Here is a 24,125-nt window from a genome sequence, read left to right as displayed (position 1 = left end):
AGGCAAAGCTTCATTACCAGCCAGAGAAACTACACTGACAGAATATTATGATGACTGAAATAAATTCAATATTTGACCATACAGATTTATAAATTATAATACCAAAGAAAATATTATGATTAAAATAAAAATGAATTTGATATTTAGGCTATATAGATGTACACATTATAAAATTGATTTCATTTATTTAGAAAAACATCAACAATGTTGGAGCACACCTTTAGTCCCAGCACTCTGGAGGCAGAGGCAGGTGGATCTTTGTGAGTTCAAGGCCAGCCTGGTCTAGACAGTGAGTTCCAGGCCAGCTGGGGCTAGAGAGACCCTGTCTCAAAAAAGTACCCCCCCAAAAAAGCAGAGGTAAGTAAGTACCAACAAAATTAAATTCATCCCACACAGTTTTCCAGATTTTTTGGCCTTGGACTCACGACTTCTGAAGTATTGTCCCAAACCGTACATTTATATATTAACTAATCTATAATACTTTAAAAATCATATAACGGGCTGGAGAGATGGCTCAGCAGTTAAGAGCACTAGTTGTTCTTGCAGAAGACCCGGGTTCGAATCCCAGCATCCACATGGCAGCTAACAACTGTCTGTAACTCCAGTCCCAGGGGATCCGACAGCCTCTTCTGACCTTCGTGGGCATTTTGTGACATGGGTGCACTGACTTACATGCAGGCAATACACACATACACATAAAATAAAAATTTTTTTTTAAAAATCATATAACAGTGCTTCCATCTATAGTAATACTGAAATGCTTTTAGTTAAAACATGAAGTTAAAACTCAGAGGGGCTGGAGAGATGTCCCAGCGGTTAAGAACACTGGCTATTCTTGCAGAAGACCTGGGTTTGAATCCCAGCACCCACATGGCAGCCAACAACTGTCCAGAACTCCAGTTCCAGGGGATCCGACAGCCTCTTCTGTCCTCCAATGGCATCATACAACACGGGTGCATTCACATACATGCAGACAATACACGCATACACATAAAATAAAAATAATAAATAAAGCCGGGCGTGGTAGCGCACGCCTTTAATCCCAGCACTCGGGAGGCAGAGGCAGGTGGATCTCTGTGAGTTCAAGGCCAGCCTGGTCTACATAGTGAGTTCCAGGACAGCTGGGGCTACAGGGAGACCCTGTCTCGAAAAGACAAAAATAAAATTAAAAATTTAAAAACAAACCAACAAAAAAAACCTCAGAAATGTTTCAGGACAGCACAACTGAAATTGTGAATTAAAATTCCAAACCTAGTTTTCTGTTTTGTTTTGTTCAAACTTGTTAAGTGTCTAAATATCCTAATTTGACTGCTCAAGTGGAAATACTGGTGAAAAAAATATGCAGCTATTCATTAAACATGGAAATAATCAAAAGTGCTCCCAGACAAAGCAAATAGAAGTTAATCATCAAATTTGAAGCAGATTCCTCCTGCTTAGTCTAAGACTTATTCAATCCAGGCCAGATGGCCCAGAGAGGCTGAGGAAGGATGAAAGGGAAGAAATAAACTTCATATTTACCTGTGTGATTTTTGTGTCAAAGAAACAGTAAGAGAATATATAAAACTGGAGAAAATATATAAAACTATGCCCGAGTGATCTGAGTCACATAGGAATATATAACCACACATGCCTATCATACACCAGGAACTTCACAGTGTTAAGAGCCATGACCATTTACAGCTGGTGTTAGGACTTGCCTATTTCAAGCAGCATTCCTTGTTCTACTTCATAGTAAAACACTGCAAACCTCTGACTTCTATAAACACACTTCAGGCCTTTTTCAAAGTTAAGTGACATCACAGTTCAAGCATTTTTATAAATTCATTTAACATGTAAAGCTGTATTTCCAGTTTTCTGAAATTACTATCATTTTTCTCATGTGCCATGGACAAAGTTTTTGTCTTTTAGGGGCCTTTTTGAGACAGCCCCAGTCTCCCTATAGCCCCAGCTGGTCTGAACTTGCTACGTAGACCAGGTTGGCCTCCATCTCACAGAGCTCTGCCTGCCTCTGCCTCCTGAGTGCTTGGATTAAAGGCATGCACAAAAGTTTTTAATTTTACTACCCTAACCCTTTTTCCTTCTATACCCTGTGGTTTTTGTTGCATAATTTTCCAGTATGGTCATTCTTTTTATTTTTTTTCATTTATTTATTTTTATATTCATGTGCATTTTGCCTTCATGTATGTTAAGTGCCCCTGTGTCATGCAATGCCTGCAGAGGCCAGAAGGGGGTGTCGGATCCCCTGGATCACCATGCTGCCAAGATTTATTTATGTGTAAGCAGGGCATGATGGTGTACTCGGAGGCAAAGGCAGGTGATCTCTGGGAGTTCAAGGCCGGCCTGGTCTACATAGTGAGTTCAGTTCAGGCCAGATGGGGCTACAGGGAGACCCTGTCTCAAAAAGACCGAAAAAAAAAAAAAAAAAAAAAAGTGTTTTTTTTTTTTGAGATTAGAAACTCAAAATATTTTCTAAGTACCTCCTTCAGTGAAAGTGGTTAAATTTAAAGCAAGATAAACAGCAGATAAAAGATGAGAGAAGTTAAGAGCCAGGCATGTATGTTAAAACAAAGTGATCAGAGACAAGAGGATCATTACTTCCTCTGAGTAGAACTAAAGTGAAAACTTACTATGGATTATAAAAAGGAATAAAAAGCTGAAGTTGAGTTCTTACCTCAAATAGGAGGCAAGTTCACATGTAAATAATATGGAAAAAACAACGGTGTATAAAGAACTGTTGAGAAAAATGGAAAAAAGCTAACCAATAACAAGGTTGACAGCAAAGTCTTGTTGAGGAAAGGGGAGCAGGGTGCACATGTACAAACACTTAGATATAAAACTCATTGACTCAGATGAGTTTAGGTTTGGGATTGGTTTTTTGTTGTTGTTGCTTTAGTTGTTTTCGTCTAGTCCTTCTTCCACACTGTTGCCAGCTATTTTTTCTTAAACACATACCTGATGACATTTTCATATTTGAGGGTAGCTGACAGCCAACCCATGTCTAAAGAATAAAATTCGACTTCTTTAACAAGACATTCCAACGAACTTCAACCTGTTTAAGAATTTGTATTCCAATCACTCCTTAAAATATACTATGTATCTCATACTAAATCCATATCTGATCTCAGTACCCTTAAAAAAGCCCTATACGCCTCTGTCGATTCATATGATTTCTTCTGTTCCAAAATGGAAGTTTTCTATATCTGAAAACTGTCTAAACCCAGGGCAAAATTTGATTTTTTTCTGAATTGCTACATTTTTCCACATATAACTCTTAACTTGATGATAGTTATTTGTATACAGCGTCTAATCTGTAAGGTTATATTTTTCATAAGAGTGTATTTATAGTTCAAACTTCTCTGAGACCATGTAATCAAAAACAATAATCACTGCAACCAAATTTATGCCAATGGGTGGCCTTGAAAAAAATCAAATATAAAAAGACCCCAGAGAGCTAGGCCCAGTATGGTGTAGGCCTTCTAAGGAGACAGAGATAGGAAGACCAAGAGTTTAAGAATAAGTTTAAGAACAACTCTATCTACAATAGAAAGTTTGAGACCAGATTAGTCAACATGTTACCAGGTTTGAAAAAACTGCACAAACATGAAAAAAGTGACTGAGAAACAAAAATGGAATACTAAAATACAAACTGTAATTGAAATTTAAAACAGGTGGACTTAATGCAGTCAAACTTGGCTGAATAAAATCAAAGAGTACATATAGTTTTCCAGAATGTATGCGGAAGAGTTCTAGGGATTAAAAACTTAAAGAGAGTAAGAGACATGAAAACACAAGTAAGATGACTGACTATAGCATGCATCTAAAGATATACCATTTTTCAGAATTAAGTTCAAACTCATAATCATAAAGCACAACAAATTCCAAAATAGATAAAAAGAAATCTACAACTGACAGGTCATGAGTAGACTATAAACTATCAAACATAAAAATTGCATTTTTAAAACAATTAGAGAAAGATTACCTTCAAATTAAACATTCTTAAGATTGATAGCTGGGTTTTCAAAATTCACAGTTTAAGCCAAAAATATTTTCAGTTTGGTGAGAATAACCAACAGAATTTTAAATCAAGAAAAACTGTATTTGAAAGAGTTTGAGGGCCAGTAAGATGGCTTACTGGGTAAAGCATTTGTCACACAAGCCTGGCAGCCTGAGTCTGATCCCCAGAACACACATAAAGGCTTAAGGAAAGAACTGACTGCACAAAGCTGTCCCCTAACTTCCAAATATGGACTGTGGTGTGGTCGCCCCCTCCTGATAACAGCACTTTAAAAAAAAAAAAAAAGCTTTCTACTCAACAGTCACATGTTAAAAAAATCCAATTAGGGCGCGGTGGCGCACACCTGTAGTCCCAGCACTTGGGAGGCAGAGGCAGGCGGATCTCTGTGAGTTCAAGGCCAGCCTGGTCTACATAGTGAGTTCCAGGACAGCTGGGGCTACAGGGAGACCCTGCTTCAAAAAGACAAAAAAAAAAAAAAAAAAAAAAAAAAAAAAAATCCAATTAAGTATAAATGACATATAAAGATGAGCAAAGAAATATTAAAGACAAGGCTAAGCAAACACTGGGTTCTTGTATTGCAGACAGGGAATTAAGGTCTTGATTAAATTTAAATACAAGTTCATGGAATAACTGTTATAGAACCAATAGGGGAACAGAAATTCACCACTTCTAAACTACCAAAAGGGGAAAAAAATGTAGGTAGGTAAGTAGGTAGGTAGGTAGATAGACAGACAAACAGATAGATGATAGATATGAAGAAAATAAAAGCAGGTTAGAAAGACAAGAAAAAAACAAACATCAATAATCCTAAGAAATGTCAAGGGCCAGAGAGATGGCTTGGTGGGTAAAGGTGGCCGCCACCTAGCCTGATAACCTGAGTTTGATCCCCAGGACTCACATAGTGAAAGGAAAGGATAGACTCCCCACCAGATGTCCTCTGACCTCTACATGTGTTGTGGTGTGTACACACACACACACACACACACACACACACACAAATAATAATTTTAAAAAAGAAATTTTTAAAATGTCAATAGACTACATGTCCTAATTAAAAGCAATGACTGTCATACTAAATTACAAATTGAATCCAAATTTATACTATTAAATATATTTCAGACATGAAGATATGGAAAGATTGAATGGAAAGTGATATATAAATACTTAAAAGATGACATGGTAAATAGAAGATGGAACAGATTTTGGGAGAAAAACATTACTAGGGACAAAAATGCTACATAATGAGTCAATTCCCCAACTTCAAAATCCTTAAAACTGCAAAACAAGGAATCCACTAAGTGCTCCAGGATATTTGGCAAAGTGCTTGCATAGTATACATGAGGCAGGCCTGGGGTTTCATACCCAGTTACACAGACAAAATGCTGTCTTTTTATCAGTAGCCCTGGTGCAAACCTATACTCCTAGTTACTTGAGAAACTAAGGCAGGAAGATCACTTAAGCCAAAGAGTTCATGGCTAGTCTGGGCAACATAAAAAGGTCATCTCTTACCATACAAACAGATCAACCATCACAGTGGCAGATTTTTAATAAAACTTCTTACCTGATAGACCAGGTGATCAAAACAAAGACTTAGGGTGGAAGTATAGCTTAGTGGTACAAGGCATACCTAACATGTGCCAGGCCCTGGGTTCAATCTCCAATACAAGAATCAAAACCAAAAACTAAAAATAGCTGCCCCCCACCACCAAGAAACCATTCAAATCCAGGTGCTTTTACCAGTAATATCCACAACATATTCCAGGTATGATTCTAACCTTAAACTATTCCATAGAAGAAACAGGAAACTACCTTCAACTCATTTTATGACTATCATAACATACATTATAAATTTGGCAAGGTCTAGCCAGGTCTGGGTGGCACAAGCTTGCAATTCCAACTACGTGAGAAGCTGAGGCAGGAAATCAAAAGTTCATGGCCCACTGGGACTACAGACTGAATTCAAATCTGACCCTGACCCCAAATAAAAAGTAAAAAAAAAAGAGAGTTAAGAATCTTATTCAGTGGTAGAGTGCTTGCTTAGAGTATGTGAGGCCACAGATTCAATCCCTAGTACCACACAGAAAAAAGTAATATACTGTGTGATACCATTTATGTTATTCTGGAAAAGGCTTAAAAATCCTAGGGGCAGATTAGTGGTTATCAGATGGACTAAAGGTTGAAGAACAGGTTACTATATAACAGGACAGGGCCAACGACAGGGGTCAGTTGATACAGCTGTGCAAGTCTGACAATCACATACACACAACATACACACATGCAGTAATAAAAAATATTTTAAAATAAAATAAAGAGGTATCTATCTTAAGTGTAGTGGCTAGTGATGATTACCAATTGTCAACTGTCTACATTTGCCAATATTTTTTAAACTATACACTAAAGAGTTACTGAATATAAATTACATTAATAATAAAGGAAAAACTAAACAGAAAAATTTTAAGTAACACATATAAAGTAATTTAGGCATACAAGGGTGGTTTAAAACTGTTACAAAATCAACTAATATAATTCATTACACTAATTAAGAGAAATTAAATGCACAGCTCAATAATAAAAAATAAAGATGGCTACACTTCAGAATCCATTCATAAGGCGGCGCACATCTTTAATCCCAGGGCTCTAGAGGCAGAAGCAGGTAGGTGATCTGTGAATTCAAGGCCAGCCTGGTCTAACATAGTGAGTTCCAGGCCAACTGGGACTACAGGAAGAACCTGTCAGAATTTACAGAAAATTAGGATCCATTAACTGAAATGGACTTGTTAAAAAAACAAAGCAGATACTCCTTTAGCGAAAGAATCTTATTATTAATTAAAATAGTTGGCTGAGCATGGTGGCAAATGCCTTTGATCCCAGCACTTGGGAGGCAGAGGCAGGCGGATCTCTGCGAGTTCAAGCAGCCTGGTCTACATAGTGAGTTCCAGGACAGCTGGGGCTACAGGGAGACCCTGTCTCAAAAAGACCAAAAAAAAAAAAAAAAAAAAAATGTTAATTCCATTACCTTGGTTCGATTCTGTAGAACTAGATTTCAAGGAAAGCTGCTTTGCTCCATCTTTTACTTTTTTCAACCGGTTCTTATCCCCTGGTAAAGTCAATTTTTGCCTAAGTGGTTTTAGTTCAAATGCCTGAAAAGTTTTGACCTGTGCTTTCTCCTCAGGAGCAACTTCTTTATTCGAGTCTCTTGTAATACTGCCATTATCCGTGCTTGTTTGGTCCTCAAAATTCAGTGCTTTGTGATCTTCCTGCACATTCTCTTCTTTGTTACTCAGAGCTAGTTTTTCATCCTTATTGATGCACTCTAGCTCCAATTGTATTTGCTTATACTTTAAAAGTAAATCTTCAAAAGTTTCTTCCCCACAGTTTTCACTTTTGGATGAATAATTCTGTTTTCTTGATGGAGATCTTCCAAAACTTTTGGCTGAACAGCATATTAAGGAAGCCAGTTTCCAAAATTTTTCCAGTTAAATTTAACAAAAATACTTAAGATATAAATGAAATTCCCTTTATTTTCTCAAGATGAACTGGTACTTTTAAACTACTAAATTCCATTTAATATGTCCTGCTAATGCCTGTTTTATGTGTCCATATTGCAATTTAACAAGTATCCATATAAACAGTCCACTTACAAATTCATTAGTGTCAGTAATTACCAGTAGAATGCAGAGTCCACCTAGTTAGGTTATTGCATCCTTCCTTCTGTAGGTACCAAGAAATCACAAAGCAAGCAATGTTAAAGATACCTTTCTGAAGGAAGAGAAACTGAATGGTTTGTCACAGATGTAGACAATTTACACTTCAGATAATCAGGAGGAAATCTTTTATTAGTTTCTTCTCAGCTCAAATTTTTTAAAAAATAAGAGATAAAAATGAACACGACAGTCATTGATTTATGAAAGAGACATTTCTTAAAAGTCTAATAAAAATAAATGAGAACTCATCAAGTACACTAACATTTGATATATGCATAACTAAGATGGCAGCCACGTAACAAAAAATAAAATCTTTAAATGGTGTACTTCTAATTTCAAACAATTCTTACATAAAAGAAGTCCATCCTGGAAATTAACAAGAGATACAAGTAGCTTGCTGTACTTTCAATTATTAAACCATTTGTATTGTCATTGCTCAAAATATAACATGTCTCTTTTTTTAACAATAGGACAAGTAGCTAACAAAGATTTTCAAACTCCCAATGACCAACTGTGGTAGGAAATCTCTGCTTCTCTCATCTCTTCAGGCGACAAGTTTTGTGGGGTTTTTTTTTGGGGGGGGGGATCTTTTTGAGACAGGATCTCTCTATAGCCCCAGTTGATCTGGAACTTGCTATATAGATAGACCAGGCTGGCCTTGAACTCAGAGATCCACATGGCTCTGCCTCCTGAGTATTGGGATTAAAGCTGTGAGCCACCACGCCCAGCCAGTTGTTTCTTAAAAACATTCTCTTTTCAAAAACTTCCTTTCCTGCTATTCCACTAAATGGAATCTGGCTTCTGCTTTTTTTAATTTAACAGAAACTACTTTGGGTTTATAGACTACTGTTTTCAAACTTTATTTCACCTGATTCCACTGCAGCACCTAAACTCTGTAAAGCACTAGTCTCTTGGCTTCGGTAACACTCCTGGTCTCCTAGCTTATCTGAATTTTTTAAGCTATCATAGTTCCTTTTTCTTCAACTCTTGAAGAAAAGATCAGAATTCAAGTCTCTTTTTTCATTTTAACACATTCTAAAGTCTCCCACTGTTTTACCAACGACTAGAGAGGAATTATACCTGAAAAGGTATTTGGGTTCTCTATTGCCCATAAACTATGGCCAAAGTGATCTTTGTAGAATACAAATGTTATTGGATCACTCCCTTTCACTCTCATTTAAATAAGAGCTCAAAATCCTTAGAATGGAATGTCCTTATTATCTGACCTGTGCTTACCTTTCCAATCTTACCTGCACTCTGCTCATCACAGTTTATGTAGTTTTGTACTTAGGTTTCTGCTCTTCAACCTGACCCCAATTCAAGGCACCTCCTAAGTGAAGTCAAAATTATTCTCCTTGTTCATTTATGCTCTATGTACATTAATTACTGCAATTATCTATATTACTGCAATTATTATATCTTACTTTTCAACAGAAAAGTTCTACCTTTTCTAAAGGTAGAACTGTAGTAATAAAAAGCAAATAAAGGGCTGGAGAGATGGCTCAGCAGTTAAGAGCACTGACTGCTCTTGCAGAGGACCTGGGTTTGATTCCCAGCACCCACATGGCAGCTACGAACCATCCTTAACTCCAGTTCCAGGGGAATTCGAAGCCCTCTTCTGACCTCCGTGGCATTGCACAACATGGGTGCACTCATACATGCAGGCAATACACACAAACAGATAAAATAAAAATAATAAATAAAAATATTTAAAAAGGCAAATAAATAGTAAGAGCTTGTAGACATTTGCAAAGGAAATTGATTCAATATACTAACAAAAAGTATCTAATTTTAAACTTAAGATGCAATTTCTGAATGAATTTTTGTCTGCTTGGGACAGGGTCCCTAGGCAGCCCTGGAACCTGCTATGTATACCAGGCAGCAGGCCTTGAACTCAGATCTGCCTGCCTCTACTTCCTAAGCACTGAGATTAAAGGTGTGTACCACCAAGTCCAGCTTTTTTTTTTTTTTTTTTTGAAGTCCTACTTGCCGAGGATATAGCACAGAGATAAAGGGAAAAATAAAAAGAACTACTTAAGCCAGGCGTGGTGGCGCATGCCTTTAATCCCAGTGCTTGGGAAGCAGAGGCAGGCAGATCTTTTTGAGTACGAGGCCAGCTTGGTCTACACAGTGAGTTCCAGGACAGCTGGGGCTACAGGGAGACCCTGTCTCAAAAAGACCAAAAAAACTACTGAAGATAAGTAAGGTGGCAGATGCCTATAATCCTAACTACTGGGAAAGCTAAAACAATTAAGAGCTCAGCTCCTCCAAGTAAAATTTTAGGCTGGAAAGACCATCAGGCTCAAAAAGCTTAATGCTCTGCCAGAGGACCTGAGTTCAGTTCCCAGCACCCACAAGGGAAGGGAGAGAAGAAAAGGGAGGGAAGAAGCAGGGGGGAGGAGCAAGAAGGAGAGGGTAAGAAGGGGAGGGCAAGAGAGGGAGGGAGGGGGTGAAGTAGAGTAGGGAGGAGACTTACAGAGATTCACAAAATGTTTATCCTAGTTCTTAGGTGGAGGCAGGAGCTCAATCAGACATCTTCAGTAAGAATGAAAAGTTGTAGAGAGGCTAATACAGGAAGACTGCTGTGATTGTTGAAGCCAGTCTAGGCTACATAGTAGTTCCAGACTAGATTATGGTATGAATCCATGTCTCTAAACAAAAAAGCTGCAACAGAAGTTACTTATTTTCTTTAAAATTACAAATAAGCTGGACAAGGTAGTTGTAGGTCTTTAAGCACAGCACTTAGGCAGAGGCAGATGGATTTCTATGAGTTGCAGGCAAGCCTGGTCTACATAGTTCCAGGCCAGCCAGGGCTACAGAGTGAGACCCTGTCTATAAATAAATACATATATACAAAAAAACATAAGTATATGGCATAATCTCCAGACAGAAAACAAAGGCAGGAGGGATCACCTCCCATTTGCTGGGGATCTTTATGAGACAGAATCTCCCTGTAGCCCCAGCTGACCTGGAACTCCCTATGTAGACCAGGCTGGCCTCAAATTTACAGAGATCCACCTGCCTCTGCTTCCCAAGTACTGGGAATAAAGGCTTGTGCCACCACACCCAGCTCATCTTTCACCTTCCAATGCTGAATAAACTAAGAAAAAAGTTTTGAATTGTGCCACAGTACTTTTTTCCCCGTCTGATCTTTTTCACTAACCTGCAATCATTTTCATTTGTTTCTCCAACTCAAATTTCAAGTTTCATCTCTGTAAGCTTAAAAAACACATTTTTATATGCTTACATAGCCTTTATGTTTTAAATTCAGAATAGAGAACAAATTTGTGGATGGTTCATGGCTTGCATATAATCTTGGCCAAAGGTTTTCTAATCTTCATTGAAAGAACATTTACTATCCTTTAAAAGGTTATGTACCTATGATTTTTTCCCCCAAAAAATCCTGAAATATTTCTAACCCAATGTTTGGTGGTAGAAGTAAAAGCTTTCCAGGCTCAAAAACCAAAAGCTGCTGTTTTCTTTAAACATCCTTTGCCCCTTTTACATTAGAACATTTAGAAAATGCCATTCTGACCTCAAGTACTCCACAAAAATATTTTTTAAAGTGCTATGTGTAAATTTTATAGAAAAATGAATGTTAAAAGTCATTACACTATGGGAATTATAACTAGCAATCAAAGTGCTTAGTAAACTATTTTAAGCAGGTTGTACAAGACAGGATGTATAAACCCACAATAAAATGGGAACCCTTTGGATGATTAATTTCTGGGCATAAATCCTGAGTAAACTCAGTAATGTTAAAAGATAACTGACAATAAGCTCGTCAGGAATTTGGCAACTCTTTTTTTGGTCTTTTTAAGACAGGGTCTCCCTGTAGCCCCAAGGGGGCCTGAACTCACTATGTAGACCAGGCTGGCCTTGAACTCACAGAGATCCGCCTGCCTCTGCCTCTGCTGGGATTAAAGGCGTAAGCCACCACGGTTGGCACTGGCAATTCTTCTCAATTTCTCCATACTATCCACTTCCTCCCTAACATGGTAATATAAAGATGCTGGTAAGTTTATCTTTCTCTGATCTCCACGTATACAGTGAACACAGGAAAATGAAGTTAAGGGCATAAAGGTTTCCAAAACGATATGTGAATTTGAAAGACCTGAATTAATAAAACTGATAAAAGACAGAGGGTGTCACACTAGCAAAAGACAAATACTAACGTAACTTGAGCTCCGGGAGTACTGCTAAAAAACCTAATTTCACCAATTCCACTAGCTCACCCGCACCCAAGCCACAGTAACGTTGAAAAGCAATACACCCCAAAAAAACAACCTAAGACACACCGGAAGAGTGCGGCCCATGGAAACTACCGAAGAACAGATACTAGTGGTTGGGAAAAGTTAAACTCTAGAACCTGGAAATGACGCGGAAGGGAGCTCCAGCGACACACCCAGGGCGGACCGCCACGTTAAGGATACAGCTCTTGCGAGGTGGAGAGGGCTCTCGCCAGCTCTGACTGCTGCTGAATCCGGATCCCGCTCCTCCTCCCAGAGGAGCTCGGCACCCCGGCTTGCCTCCTCGCTCACCCCCTCCTCGCCCCCGACTCCAGCGACTCCCACCCCGGTAGGGCCGGCCTCGAAAGCGGAAACGGTCCAAAGCGATGTGGCTCCGCTCCCAGAAGGACGGCCGAGGGCTATTTTCCGACAGGGAGCCCGAAGGCATCCGCACCGGAGGCGGATGAGTTCGGAAGGGTTCTTTGGGTCGGTAGCTGCTGTGTCCCCTGAGGTGGCCCCGCTCGGAAGGGTGCCGCGAGCGTGAGAAATTCCTCAGCTGTTGCTGAGAAGAGGACGATGACGAAGACGAGCCGCCGCCTCCGCCGGATCCACCGCCCCGGGCCGGGTGAGGAGGCCTCCGCCGCGGGTACGGCAACAGCCCGCCGCCGCTGCTGCTGCTGCTGCTGCTCCGGCTCCGGATCTGGCTGTTGTTATCGTCGTCGCTGATCTCCCCATCTTCAAGTTCCCCTTCTTCCTTCGGCGACAGGCCACTAGAGGCCGGGGTCGAACAGTCTACCGTCGCCATCCGGGGAGCAGCCCTCCGTCCTGGGACCTGTCGGACAGCTGCTTTTCTCCTCGGCTGCCTTCTTTCTTAACGGCCCCGACAGGCACGGCCTCCCAGTGCTCGGAAGCCTAGGAACGTCTGCTCCCCAACTTCCCCGCACCCCAGATCTCTCTCGCCGGACCACCGCTAGCCAGTTTCCTCTCCTAGCGCCCCCTTGCTGCTCTTCCGCCTCGCGAGAAAGGAGCTGCGGAGGAGGCTGTGTCCCGGGCGTCATTTCCTGCAACATACAGGAAGCCAACTCCCAAGTCCCGCGATAACTGGCAGCGTGTTGCGCTGCTCTCTGGGACTTGTAGTCTCTCTGTGCGTCTGCCTTGCCCTCGCTTTCTGCGCCGCGCACCCGCCCAGGGTCCGGCTTGGGACCCTCGAGTTCGTGTCCCGGTAACCGGTCTGCTCGTTAGTCGCAGACCTGAGTTTCAGAGTCATTAATTGGTGGAGAAGACACCTACCATCTCACTGCTCTGGGACCGCTGCCAGAAACGCAGTGTTTCTACTCTCCTGGGGACCACGAGGGGAGGGGACAACGGGTGTGGCCGCCATGTTGGTGAGGGCGACAGTGGGCGCCGGGAGCTCTGGGATGATGGGGTCCGCGGGCCTAAACCCGCCATATTAATAAAGAGAAAGAGAAGGTGGGACACCCCCGCCCCCGCGCGCGCGCCCCGGGTTCCCTACACGCTCCTTCCCACCCGTCAGTGGGCTCTGAACTTGCGCTGTTTCACCTGCGGCGACTGTCTAGGCTTTGACAGGACGCTTAGCAGTCAGCGCCACGTAACAGGCGTCAGGAGCACCGAATGAGGGGTCGGGGGAGATGCCGACCAATTGCGCCGCGGCGGGCTGTGCTGCTACCTACAACAAGCATATTAACATCAGCTTCCACAGGTAACCTGGGGTGAGGGGGGCGGCCCCCCGAGCTCTGCTAGTCTGGGGACGGTTTGTGTGGCCGAGAGAAGGATCTGACTTTTGTGACTCGCCCAAGCTAGTAGCAAAGAAACATCAGTTTTGTCCTTCTGTGTGTGTGGTTTCACACCTCTGTAAACATTGCCTCCTTTTCCGAGGAAAGTTCACCCAATTTGTAAAAGAAATCCAAGTACTGTGAACATCGCTCACGTTAAAAGTCATGAGAGGGTATCTTAATTTTCCACTCTTTTATTCTTAAATCTTACACCATACCTTGAGGGGAGTGATACCGTAAGACAAATCTAATCCAGTTCAAAATAACGATCACCTTATAAGCCTCCTGTGTTCGCGTTCAAATTAGGAAAATTTCACAAGCTGGAATGCAATGGGAAGCATTTTCTGGTAGTCGTACACTACATTGTAACTGCCGAGGAACTGAGTCATCCCTGGCGGCCATGTAATTAAGCAATGTTAATGAAAGTGCAAAATGCAAGCTTTCACTTCTTGAAAAGGGTCTTTAAAAAGAACCTAGGCTTTATTTTTCCTTCGTTTGTTGGGAACACAGAATTCTTTAGTTGTGTAAAGTCAAAACTCTCCAAAGTATTTGAATACTGTCTTGAATATAATAGGTACTCGGTAAATATTCCCCTTTGAAGAAAGGAAATACTGAAAACTTAAATGAAAACAGTTCTGATTTTATATACCCCACAATATAGAAGTTGCTATCTTGGAATATAGAAAATATATTTGCTCTTTTCCCTTCCTCAACATTACTAAGTGTACCCCCTAAAAGCTGCGGCTTTAAAACTCTTTCTGGTGTTTGTTTTAAACTACTTAATACAAATGTAGTGCTTTATTCATTCATACATCAAATGTGTACCAGGTCCCTAATTGCCTGACATTTTGCTAAGGATGCAGAAAGTTCTTACCCTCCGGCACTTTAGAATTGAATGGAGGAGAAAGACATAATTACAGATGAGTGCCACAGAAAAGACATTCAAAGAGACCTCATTTAGCCTTGAAAGTCACAGGACACTTTGCAAAAGAGGAGACATTTCAAATGAAACCAAAGGATGACATAGTCTTGGTCGTCTATACAAAAGTGTTTTCTATTTTATTCTAAGAGTACTTGAGAAGCCCTGAAGAGTGCAAAAAGAATAACCTGATAAGATTTACATATTAAAAAGACGTCTGGCTGCAGTGTGGAACATTAGAGTGATCCTTAAAATGCTAGTCAAGCATCACTGGACGTTAATTTGATGGAAAAAGAGCCTATCGTAGAACGTTAATTTACCGTTTCCTTCACAGGGAAATCCTGCTACAGGTCAACTGAACTAAATACTGCTACTTAGTTGTGAGCACAGGAGCACTGAATTAGAGGAGGTGAGAGTTGAATGAGAAAAATATAAGGAGCTGTAATAAAAGGGAGTCTAGGCCTGGTGTGGTGGTGTATACCTGTAATCCCAGCACTGAGGAAAGAGATTGGAGGATCACAGGCCAGCCTGAGCTACATAGTGAGACCCTGTCTCAATATTTAAATAAAGTCCACCCTGTGTCCTAGAATAGGATGCTGTTGACAGTGAAGATGGAGAGCTTTTGAGAAATGTTTGAGGATAATATACTGGATTTGGTAATCTGATGTGGAAGATGAAAGGAAGGGGTCTGGTCACTAAAACCAGTGTTGAAGAGATGCATAGGGGAAAGCTGGGCTGAGTGGCTTACTCAGGAGACTGAAGCAGGAGGATTGCCCTAAGTTCCAGAGCTACCAGGGCTACAAAGTAAAAACCCTGTCTTAACAAAGAGAAAAGAAAAAGAGATACACTGTAGTACAATACTATTTCTCTAACATGCAATTAACATTTTTCATGTGTAACCTTCTAAATTAAAGTCTTAAGCCACCAGAGGTACATTCCTATTATCCCTTCACTCAGGAGGTTTAGACAGAAGGATCACTAAGAGTTCAAGGTCAGCCTGGGTTACATAGTGAGTTTGAGACCTAGGCTTTATAATGAGAACGTCTCCACAAACAACAACAACAACAAAAATTAGAAAAATGAGAAATTTAGGCTTTAAGGTAGCATTAATTATAATAAAAATATACTCCCGTTTCATAAATACAATATTTTTTTCTTTTTCTAAGACACCCACACGTACAAATTTTGTTTCTTTAGGTGTTTTTGTTTTGTTTTGTTTTACTTCTTAGCCTATTCTACTCTGTCTCCTCCATAACCTTCTAAATCTGCCCCTCCTAACATGACTTCTGTGTCACTATACTAATTTTTCATGTTGTGTGATCTTTTGCTCAATGAAATAATCTCTACTTTTTAACTATTTGTCACTAGTTTTACTTTTTTTCTTTTTTCTTTCACAAGTGTTTTGATTGCCAGGATGTTTGCCGGTATGTGTGTAGTGCTTATGAAGGCTAGAAGAGGATGACAGAGCCACCACGTGGGTGCTGAGACTGGAACCCAGATCCTCTGGAAGAACAGCAAGGGCTCTTAACCCCTAAGCTGCTGTAGTTTTATTATTTTTTCCTTAGTTTTTGGGGGTTTTTTTCCCCCCAAACCTCTTCTATTAACCCACACCCTAACCTAGGTCCTCAAACTCTTACCAGGTGATTCAACTGTATCTGTGGATACCAGTTAAGTTCTAGTTGTTAAAAAATTTCCCAAATAAGTATCACAAGTCCATATCACTAAGAAGTAAAAATATTTGTAGGCCAAGTGTATACTGTTTCCCTGGTCCCTTGCCAGTCGCACAGATTAGACATTGTTAGCAAACTGCCATCCCACAAACATTGCCCATTTCCTGTATTCCATTTCTCAGCAGATGGAAATACCATCCACCCAATAAGTTGAAAGCAGTCCTCCTTTGATGTACCACCATTCCTTTTTTGTTGTTACCCCAACTGGCCTAGAACTGACTATGTAGACCAGGCTGGCCCTGCCTGTCTACCCCTGCTTCTGTAGTACCGGGATTAAAGGCAGGCACCACCCCAACTGCCTACCATTCCCTTTGGTTTGATTATTGGAACCGCCTCTTAACTGGCTTACTGTTTTCGATTCTGGTACTACTAACCAGTCTTCTGTAATCAGTGGTCATAGCTCAGTATTTAACTAGTGCCTTTCCAGAAAAGAGGACAGGTCTGATTTGTAATATTTGCTGAACTTCTCTAATGCATTTACTCTACCAAGCTTGGTTTCAAGCCACTGACATGACATAACTGATCATGGAGCTGAGAAGAGATTACAATATCACACTATTCTATAGTAGTTCTACCATGGAAACATAAGTAACTTTCAAAGAATAGATACTGGGGCTGGAGAGATGGCTCAGCACCCATGTCAAGGCTCACAACCACTTGTCACTCTAGCTGTAAGGGCTCTGATTTCCTCTTCTGCTCTTTGAAGGCAACTGAACTCGTGCATATACCCACACAGACAATTTAAAATAAAATAATTTTTAAAATACTTTATTATTTTATGAGCATTTTGCTTGCATGTATTTTATATGTATGAGTATTTTGCCTGCATGTAAGAAGAGGCCAGAAAAGGGTGTCGTCCCCACTGAAATTACAGGTGATTATTAACTGCCATATGGATGCTGGAAGCCAAAATCAGGCCCTTTGGAAGAACAGCAAGTGCTCTTAACCACTGAGCCATCTCTCCAGAAATTAGGTTTTCAGTGTTTGTTACTCTTGGTTTTTATTTAATTGGAAATTTATATAATTTAATAAGGGTTATGTTTACAGCAGATCCTACCAGCTCTTGCAGTTCAACTTTTCAATGGCATTTTGACATTTTTGTCTTAGAAAGCCGTCATCATTATTTCATATCATAATAACTACTCCCAAGATACTCTTAAAGTTCTTCACTACTCCCACTTAAAGCCCCTTCTGCCAGATCAGCTTTTCCAAGACTCATGACTCTTCGTAATTACTTTCATAATAACAAATAATTTCTAGTATTTACCTTCTACTATGCCACTATACTAAGAATTTACTCACATTTTCTAATTTGATCTTTAGAAGGTGTGCGTGTGTGTGTGTGTGTGCACTTACATGAGCACACTCTTGCACACATGCATGTAAAGGCCAGAGCACAACCTCCAGTGTTGTTCATCAGGCATTTTTGTTTGTTTTTGAGACAGGGTCTCTCAAGTACTTGGTCAGTGAGCCCCAGGAATCTACCAGAGCTAGCTCCTCAGCCCCATAGAAGCATTCTTACCTCACTTAGTAGATAATTTTAAGACTTAGAGGTTAGAGAAATGGCTCAGCAGTTAAGTATACTTGCTGCTCTTCCAGAGGAACCAAGTTCATTCAGTTCCCAACACCGATGTCAGACTGCTCACAACTGCAGTTCCAAGGGATAAAGGGCCCTCTTCTGGCTTCCATGGGTACCCACACTCACATGCTGATATACACAGACATATGTGCATACACATAATTTTTTTTTTTTAAATCTTGGATCAGGCCAGACATGGTGGCACATGCCTTTAGTCCAAGCACTTGGGAGGCAAGTTTATTAAAGATGCAAACAAAACAACATTGCTTAAACTGCTGAGTGATTTTCCTAAACATCTAATGTTTATAAATGCCTGGATATGTTGTATGGGCAAAAATATATCCAACTGTTACCACCATGTGAATTAATACCAATAGGATAATTTATTACTTAAATTTAGCTGATTGGCTACATCTCCTACCCTTAAAATGTACTGTGAAGAATCAAAATAATGCTGGGAATGGTGGTGCCTTTAAACCCAGCACTTGAGAGGCAGAGATGGGCAGAGCTCTGAGATTGAGGCTAGCCTGGTCTACAGAATGTGTTCCAGGCCAGCTGGGGCTACAGGAGACTCTGTCTCAAAAACAAAAAAGAGTCCAAATAACATATGCAAGGACCAGGTAGAGTGGTGCACACCTGTGATCCCAGTATTCAGGAAGTTGAGCAGGAGGTCAAGGCCATCCTCTGCTACATAGTGAGTTCACTGGGAGTGGCTAGCCTGGGATACATGAGACTATCAAAAACAAAACACTTGCAAAATGTAAGATTAATGCTGTAAAAGCCAGGTGTGGTGGTACATGCCCATAATCGTAGCACTGAAGGTAGAAGACAGGATTCCAGATTCAATGCCTACCAGGGCTATACTGCAAGACCCTGTCTCAAAAAGCCAAGGGCTGGGGATGTAACTTGGTGGTAGAATGCTTGCCTAGTGTACATAGTACTCTGGATTTGATATCTGGCACTGCAAAAAATATGTGTGGATCCCTGGAGCTCCCTAGCCAGCCAACCTATCCTAGTAGGTGAACTCCAAGCCCATGAGAGAGCCTGTCTCAAAAACAAGACTGGTGAGGAACAGCACCCAAATTTATCCTTGCCTCAATGCACACTCATGCACACACAAAAATTAAGGAACAGAAGTCAGGTGTAGTGGTATACATCTGTAATTCCAGTACTTGGGATGTAGAAGCAGGAAGATGTTTATGGATGCATGTGTGTGTGTATGTGTATGGTTCTTACACCTGAAGTGTTTTATAACCATAGTGAAACAATATTTATGTGGATGCTGTGACACACGTGCTCACACACATCTCATACATTGAATAATAACCAAAGACTTAATTAGCTTTTTTATATTGATTTTTTTATTATGCTTGTGTATGTACCATAACCTGCATGTAGAGGTCAGAGGGCAACTGGTAAGAGTCAAGTTTCTGTCCTTCCACCATGTAGTTCTGGGGATCAAACTAAGGTCATGAGGCTTGGCAGCAAATGTCCTTACCCAATAAGCCATCTCATCAGCCCAAAATTTAAAAAAAAAAAGTTGTAATTGAAACTTGACTACATGTGAATGTTTATTCTGTTTGCAAGTCAGTCAACACGGCTAGAATTTTTAGTAAAATTTTGAGAAATAGCCCTTTATATTTGTGTCCTCTTTAAACAGTACATGTTGGATACAAGTGAGTGTATTTCATATGTGAAGTTAGTGGGAAAAGCATAACTACAGAGTATTCAGTTCTGCTTTCTGCTACGCTACATAGCTACATAGCTTAAGAGTTTTTCAGGGGGTAGAGAGATGGCTCAGTGGTTAAGAGCACTGGCTGCTCTTCCATAGGAACTGGGTTCAAATCCCAGCACCCGCCTGGCAGCTAGCAACTGTCTGTAACTCCAGTTCCAGGGGATCCAACATCCTCTTCTGGCCTACCTTCCTTTTGCACAAAGGGTGTTCTTACATACATCCACACAAAACAAACATAAAAATAAATAAAATTTTAAAAATATTTTTAAAGCTTTTTAATGCAGCTTAACATAGAATACAGTAGTTTACATATTTTGTATTTGTATTAATGTAACAAAATTTTGTAGAGTCTTTTTTTTTGCTTGCAAGATACTTTGCTAGGTGTCAAAGACAAGGAGACAAATAATGATCCCTTTCCTCAAGAAACTTTAGAACTTTTGGCCCAGTGAAATGGCTCAGCAGACAAAAGTTGCCACACGACCCTGACAACCCGAGTTCCATTTCCAGAACCTACATTCAAAGAAGAGAACCAAACCAACTCCCAAAAGTTGTCCTCTGACCTCTCTGTACATTTGCCTATACACACACACACACACACACAAAAAAGAACACAGAAATAATGTTTGTTAAAAGAAACAATTTTTAGCCTGTGTGGTATCACACACCTATAATCCCAGCACTGGGGAAGCAGAGGCAGGTGCATCTCTGTTAGTTCAAGGCCAGCCTGGTCTACATAGCAAGTTCCAGGCCAGCTGGGGCTACAGGGAGACCCTGTCTCAAAAGGACCAAAAATAAATAAAAGCAACAATTTTTTTCACTGGAAATTTATGGAACGGAAAGAGTATAAAACAGTGTTGTAATGCAGGAAAGACAGAGATAGGAGTTATCAGTATCTGCCCAGACTTTGATTGATAATCTTTAACGTACCTGGTTTATTTGCCTTAACTGTGTACATAGCAACAGATAACAGCATTTTGAAATTACTCCTGCTTATAATGTTCTACATAAAACTTACCTGCATTAGTTATTTGTGCTTTATTGCCCATGATAAGAACTAGGTTGGAAAGCTCTCTTTTTAAAGCTCTGAAAAACATAACTATTAAAGTCAGGTTTTTACTACTTTTTTTTACAGCTGTATAAAAATTAGTAAATTGGTATCTGGATATTACGTTTAAACTTTTTTTTTTTTGTTTACATAAATAGGGTACATTTTAAATTTTTAACCATTTAAATACGATAGTTTGCCAGTTGGAATTTGAGTTGCTTTTTGTTTGTTTGTTTTAAGGTTTCCTTTGGATCCTAAAAGAAGAAAAGAATGGATTCGCCTGGTTAGGCGCAAAAATTTCGTGCCAGGAAAACACACTTTTCTCTGTTCAAAGCACTTTGAAGCCTCTTGTTTTGACCTAACAGGACAAACTCGACGACTTAAAATGGATGCTGTCCCCACTATTTTTGATTTTTGTACCCATATAAAGTCAATGGTAGGTGATGTTACTCTCCTTTCTTAAACTAATTTTTTAGAACCTATTCCCTTTTGTTTATGCAAATGCGCAATTCACTATTCACAATATATTAAAATAAATATGCAGCGTTACGCCTCAAGAAAGTTGTGGAGCTTCCTCTTGTATACTAAAGGTATAGGCTAGAATTGGAACCCAGGTCTCCTGACTCTAGTTTTGTTTCCCCAGTAAAATCCAAAATGCATTTCAGATTTTGCACTTCAGAATTAGGGGTGTTCAACACAGAAGATCTATGCAAATTTTCCAAAATATGAAATACTTCTGGTTCTAAGCACTTTGAATATAGAATATTTGACCAGTATTGGAACCTCACATTGCTATAAATTATTAGTAATTATCAGTAAATGTACTGTTGACAAAATTGACAAAAATTGGGAAAGATTAGTAATGAAACTTCACTTTCTTCTGCTTTTAAGATGACACACAAATGACACACAAATGACACAAATGCTCTTCTTTAAGAGCAACATATCCAGAGTTATACCAAAGATGTTGGCTCAGGGAGGCTTAACATTCAGTCTAGCTTGAGGACTTGAGAGTTTGGAACATTGGAGGAAGTTTTTGACTATGCATAAGACAATTGTAATTAAATAATTTGTACTAAAGCCAGTGGATTGAAGAATGAATATGAAATTATCAAATGCTGATTTTTTTTTTTTTTTTTGGAAAGAAAAGAAAAAATTAAGGTAGAAGATCATTGAATTAAAATGTAGGTTTAGGGGCTTCAAATACAGCTCAGTGGTAGTTTGTCTAGCATACACAAGGTTACTTGCTAGCACCATAAGAAAGGAGAAAGGGAGAAGAAAGAAGGAAACATTATCTGGTTAGAGAAAATTTAATCAGAAAAGAAAAGCTAACTGAGAAAGACAGTCACTAAAAGGGAGGAAAAGATAAAACAAACACAAATAGAAAGTTTAGCTTTGAAAAAAGAACATTCTTTCCACTGAGGAAGGAAAAGCTATTGTTTGAGTTATTTGAGAAATAAATTTGTAAATAGACATGAGTTGACATGGACATGGGGTGAGAAGGTTGCATTTTGTTGTTAGAAAGCTCAAGCCAGGCATGTTGGTGCATGCCTGTAGTCCCAGCACTTGGGAGGCAGAGGCAGGTGGATCTCCATGAGCTCAAGGCCAGCTGGGGCTATAGGGAGACCCTGTCTCAAAAAGATCAAAAAAAGAAGAAAGAAAGAAAAGGAAGGAAGCTTATTTCTGACTTTCTGACATTTTTTTTTATAATTTATCCAATTAACTTTTTTTTTTTTTGTCTTTTTGAGACAGGGTCTCCCTGTAGGCACAGCTGGCCTGGAGACCAGGCTGGCCTCAAACTCAGAGAGATCCGCCTGCCTCTCCTCTACTGGGATTAAAGGCATGCCCCACGACGCCCAGCCCAATTAACTATTAAACTTTACATTATACCAGAATCTGTTAGATGTTGGGAAAATCAAAAGGGAATAAAAGGAGTCCCTGACTGTTCTCTATGTAGAGACCAACACCAACTGTAGGTGTTATGATGGTAGGAACTATAATTTATTTACCCTTATTTCCTCAGGAATTAATAAATGGTACATGTTTAAGTAGTTGGGTTGGTTTGGGTTTGGGTTTGGGTGTGTTGTTTTTTGTTCTCTTGAGACGGTCTTGCTATTAAGGTAGGCCAAACTATCTCAGATTCACTGTATATAGCCCAAGCTACTCTTGAACTACTTCCCAAGTGCTGAGGACTACACCTACCAGCTTACCTGGCTACAAAATAGCACGCGCGTGTGCGCGTGTGCGCGCGTGCGCGCGTGCTCGCGTGCGCGCGTGTGTGTGTGTGCGTGCGTGTGTGTGTGTGTGTGTGTGTGTGTGTGTGTTTTGCTTATTTTGAGACCATTTCACTGTGTAGGGCAAGGTTGGCCTCAAATTTATGGGTATCCTCCTTAGCCTCCTGAATGTAGAGATCAAAAACATGTACCACCATACCTTGCATAAATGTTTAAATAAATGCCAGACTTGGTAGCACATGCCTTTAATCCCAGCACTTGGGAAGCAGAGGCAGGTGGATCTCTGTGAGTTCAAGGCCAGCCTGGTCTATGTAGTGAGTTCCAGGCCAGCTGGGGCTACAGGGAGACCTTGTCTCAAAAAGACAAAAATAAATAAAATGTTTAATAAATGAAAGGAAATGATGTGATTATCTGAAATTTGTAAGTGGTTTAATATTCCTGGAGCATAGTGAACAAAAGAATCCTTAGCTTTCTGATTTGAACAAAAAGTTCCCAACCAGATTTTTGAATCTTTGAATATTTAATATGAACAATTAATAGGTAAATCTATTTGGAAGTTTGATATTTGAGAATATGTCTCTGTGGATACTTGAGTTTTTATTTACCTAGGCTCCAGGTCTGAACTATTATTCATCAGTCTGAGAGACTAGGAGATCAGATCAATAGTATAGATTAACAAAATGTCTAAGCAAATTCTAATTTGGTCTTAGTGAGAAAATTGCAAAAGATTTTTTAAGTCTCCATAGAATCATATTGAATAAATTGGAAGATACTTTGGAAGTCCGCTGCTTACTTCCAAATCAACATTGGAATATCTCTGGAGATGAAAGATAAGGATTAGAGTTCATTTAACTAGCTGAGAAACCTGATTTTTAAGCACATGAGATAGCATGCTGTTGTTTCTCATTAAACTTTAAAAACAGTGGACACTATTTACTTATACGTGATATTCCATAATTTATGTTAAACTCTCTAATTTCGGCTTAGAAACTCAAGTCAAGGAATCTTTTGAAGAAAAACGACAGTTTTACTGCAAGTGGATCATCTAATTTAAAATCAAACAGTAATCAGCAAGTACTACTTGAACACAGTTATGCTTTTAGGAATCCTATGGAGGCAAAAAAGAGAATAATTAAACTGGA

The 24,125-nt window shown here is 39.9% G+C and overlaps 2 protein-coding genes across 3 annotated transcripts in view; one reads left to right on the top strand and one right to left on the bottom strand.

Moving 5' to 3' along the window:
* The window catches only part of Zfc3h1 (zinc finger C3H1-type containing), a gene marked incomplete in the record, with an annotated part of 62,693 nt that extends 49,901 nt beyond the window's left edge, over positions 1-12,792 (bottom strand). For both annotated transcript variants that reach the window (XM_008834563.3, XM_029564250.1), the window contains 2 exon segments: positions 7,032-7,448; positions 12,153-12,792. In XM_008834563.3, the coding sequence (XP_008832785.1) occupies positions 7,032-7,448; positions 12,153-12,753 (1,018 nt within the window).
* A 739-nt stretch (positions 12,793-13,531) lies between these two features.
* The window catches only part of Thap2 (THAP domain containing 2), a 17,633-nt gene continuing 7,039 nt past the window's right edge, over positions 13,532-24,125 (top strand). Inside the window, exons 1-2 of the mRNA XM_029564251.1 lie at positions 13,532-13,668; positions 20,990-21,185. Coding sequence (XP_029420111.1) covers positions 13,598-13,668; positions 20,990-21,185 — 267 coding nt within the window. The 5' untranslated portion in view covers positions 13,532-13,597. The remainder of the gene's footprint in view (positions 13,669-20,989; positions 21,186-24,125) is intronic.

This window comes from Nannospalax galili, unplaced genomic scaffold, assembly GCF_000622305.1.
Source record: "Nannospalax galili isolate Female #2095 unplaced genomic scaffold, S.galili_v1.0 scaffold76, whole genome shotgun sequence".
In the NCBI taxonomy this organism is placed as follows: domain Eukaryota; kingdom Metazoa; phylum Chordata; class Mammalia; order Rodentia; family Spalacidae; genus Nannospalax; species Nannospalax galili.
The sequence above is the reverse complement of the archived record's forward strand: the minus strand, read 5'-3'. Positions and strand labels throughout refer to the sequence as shown.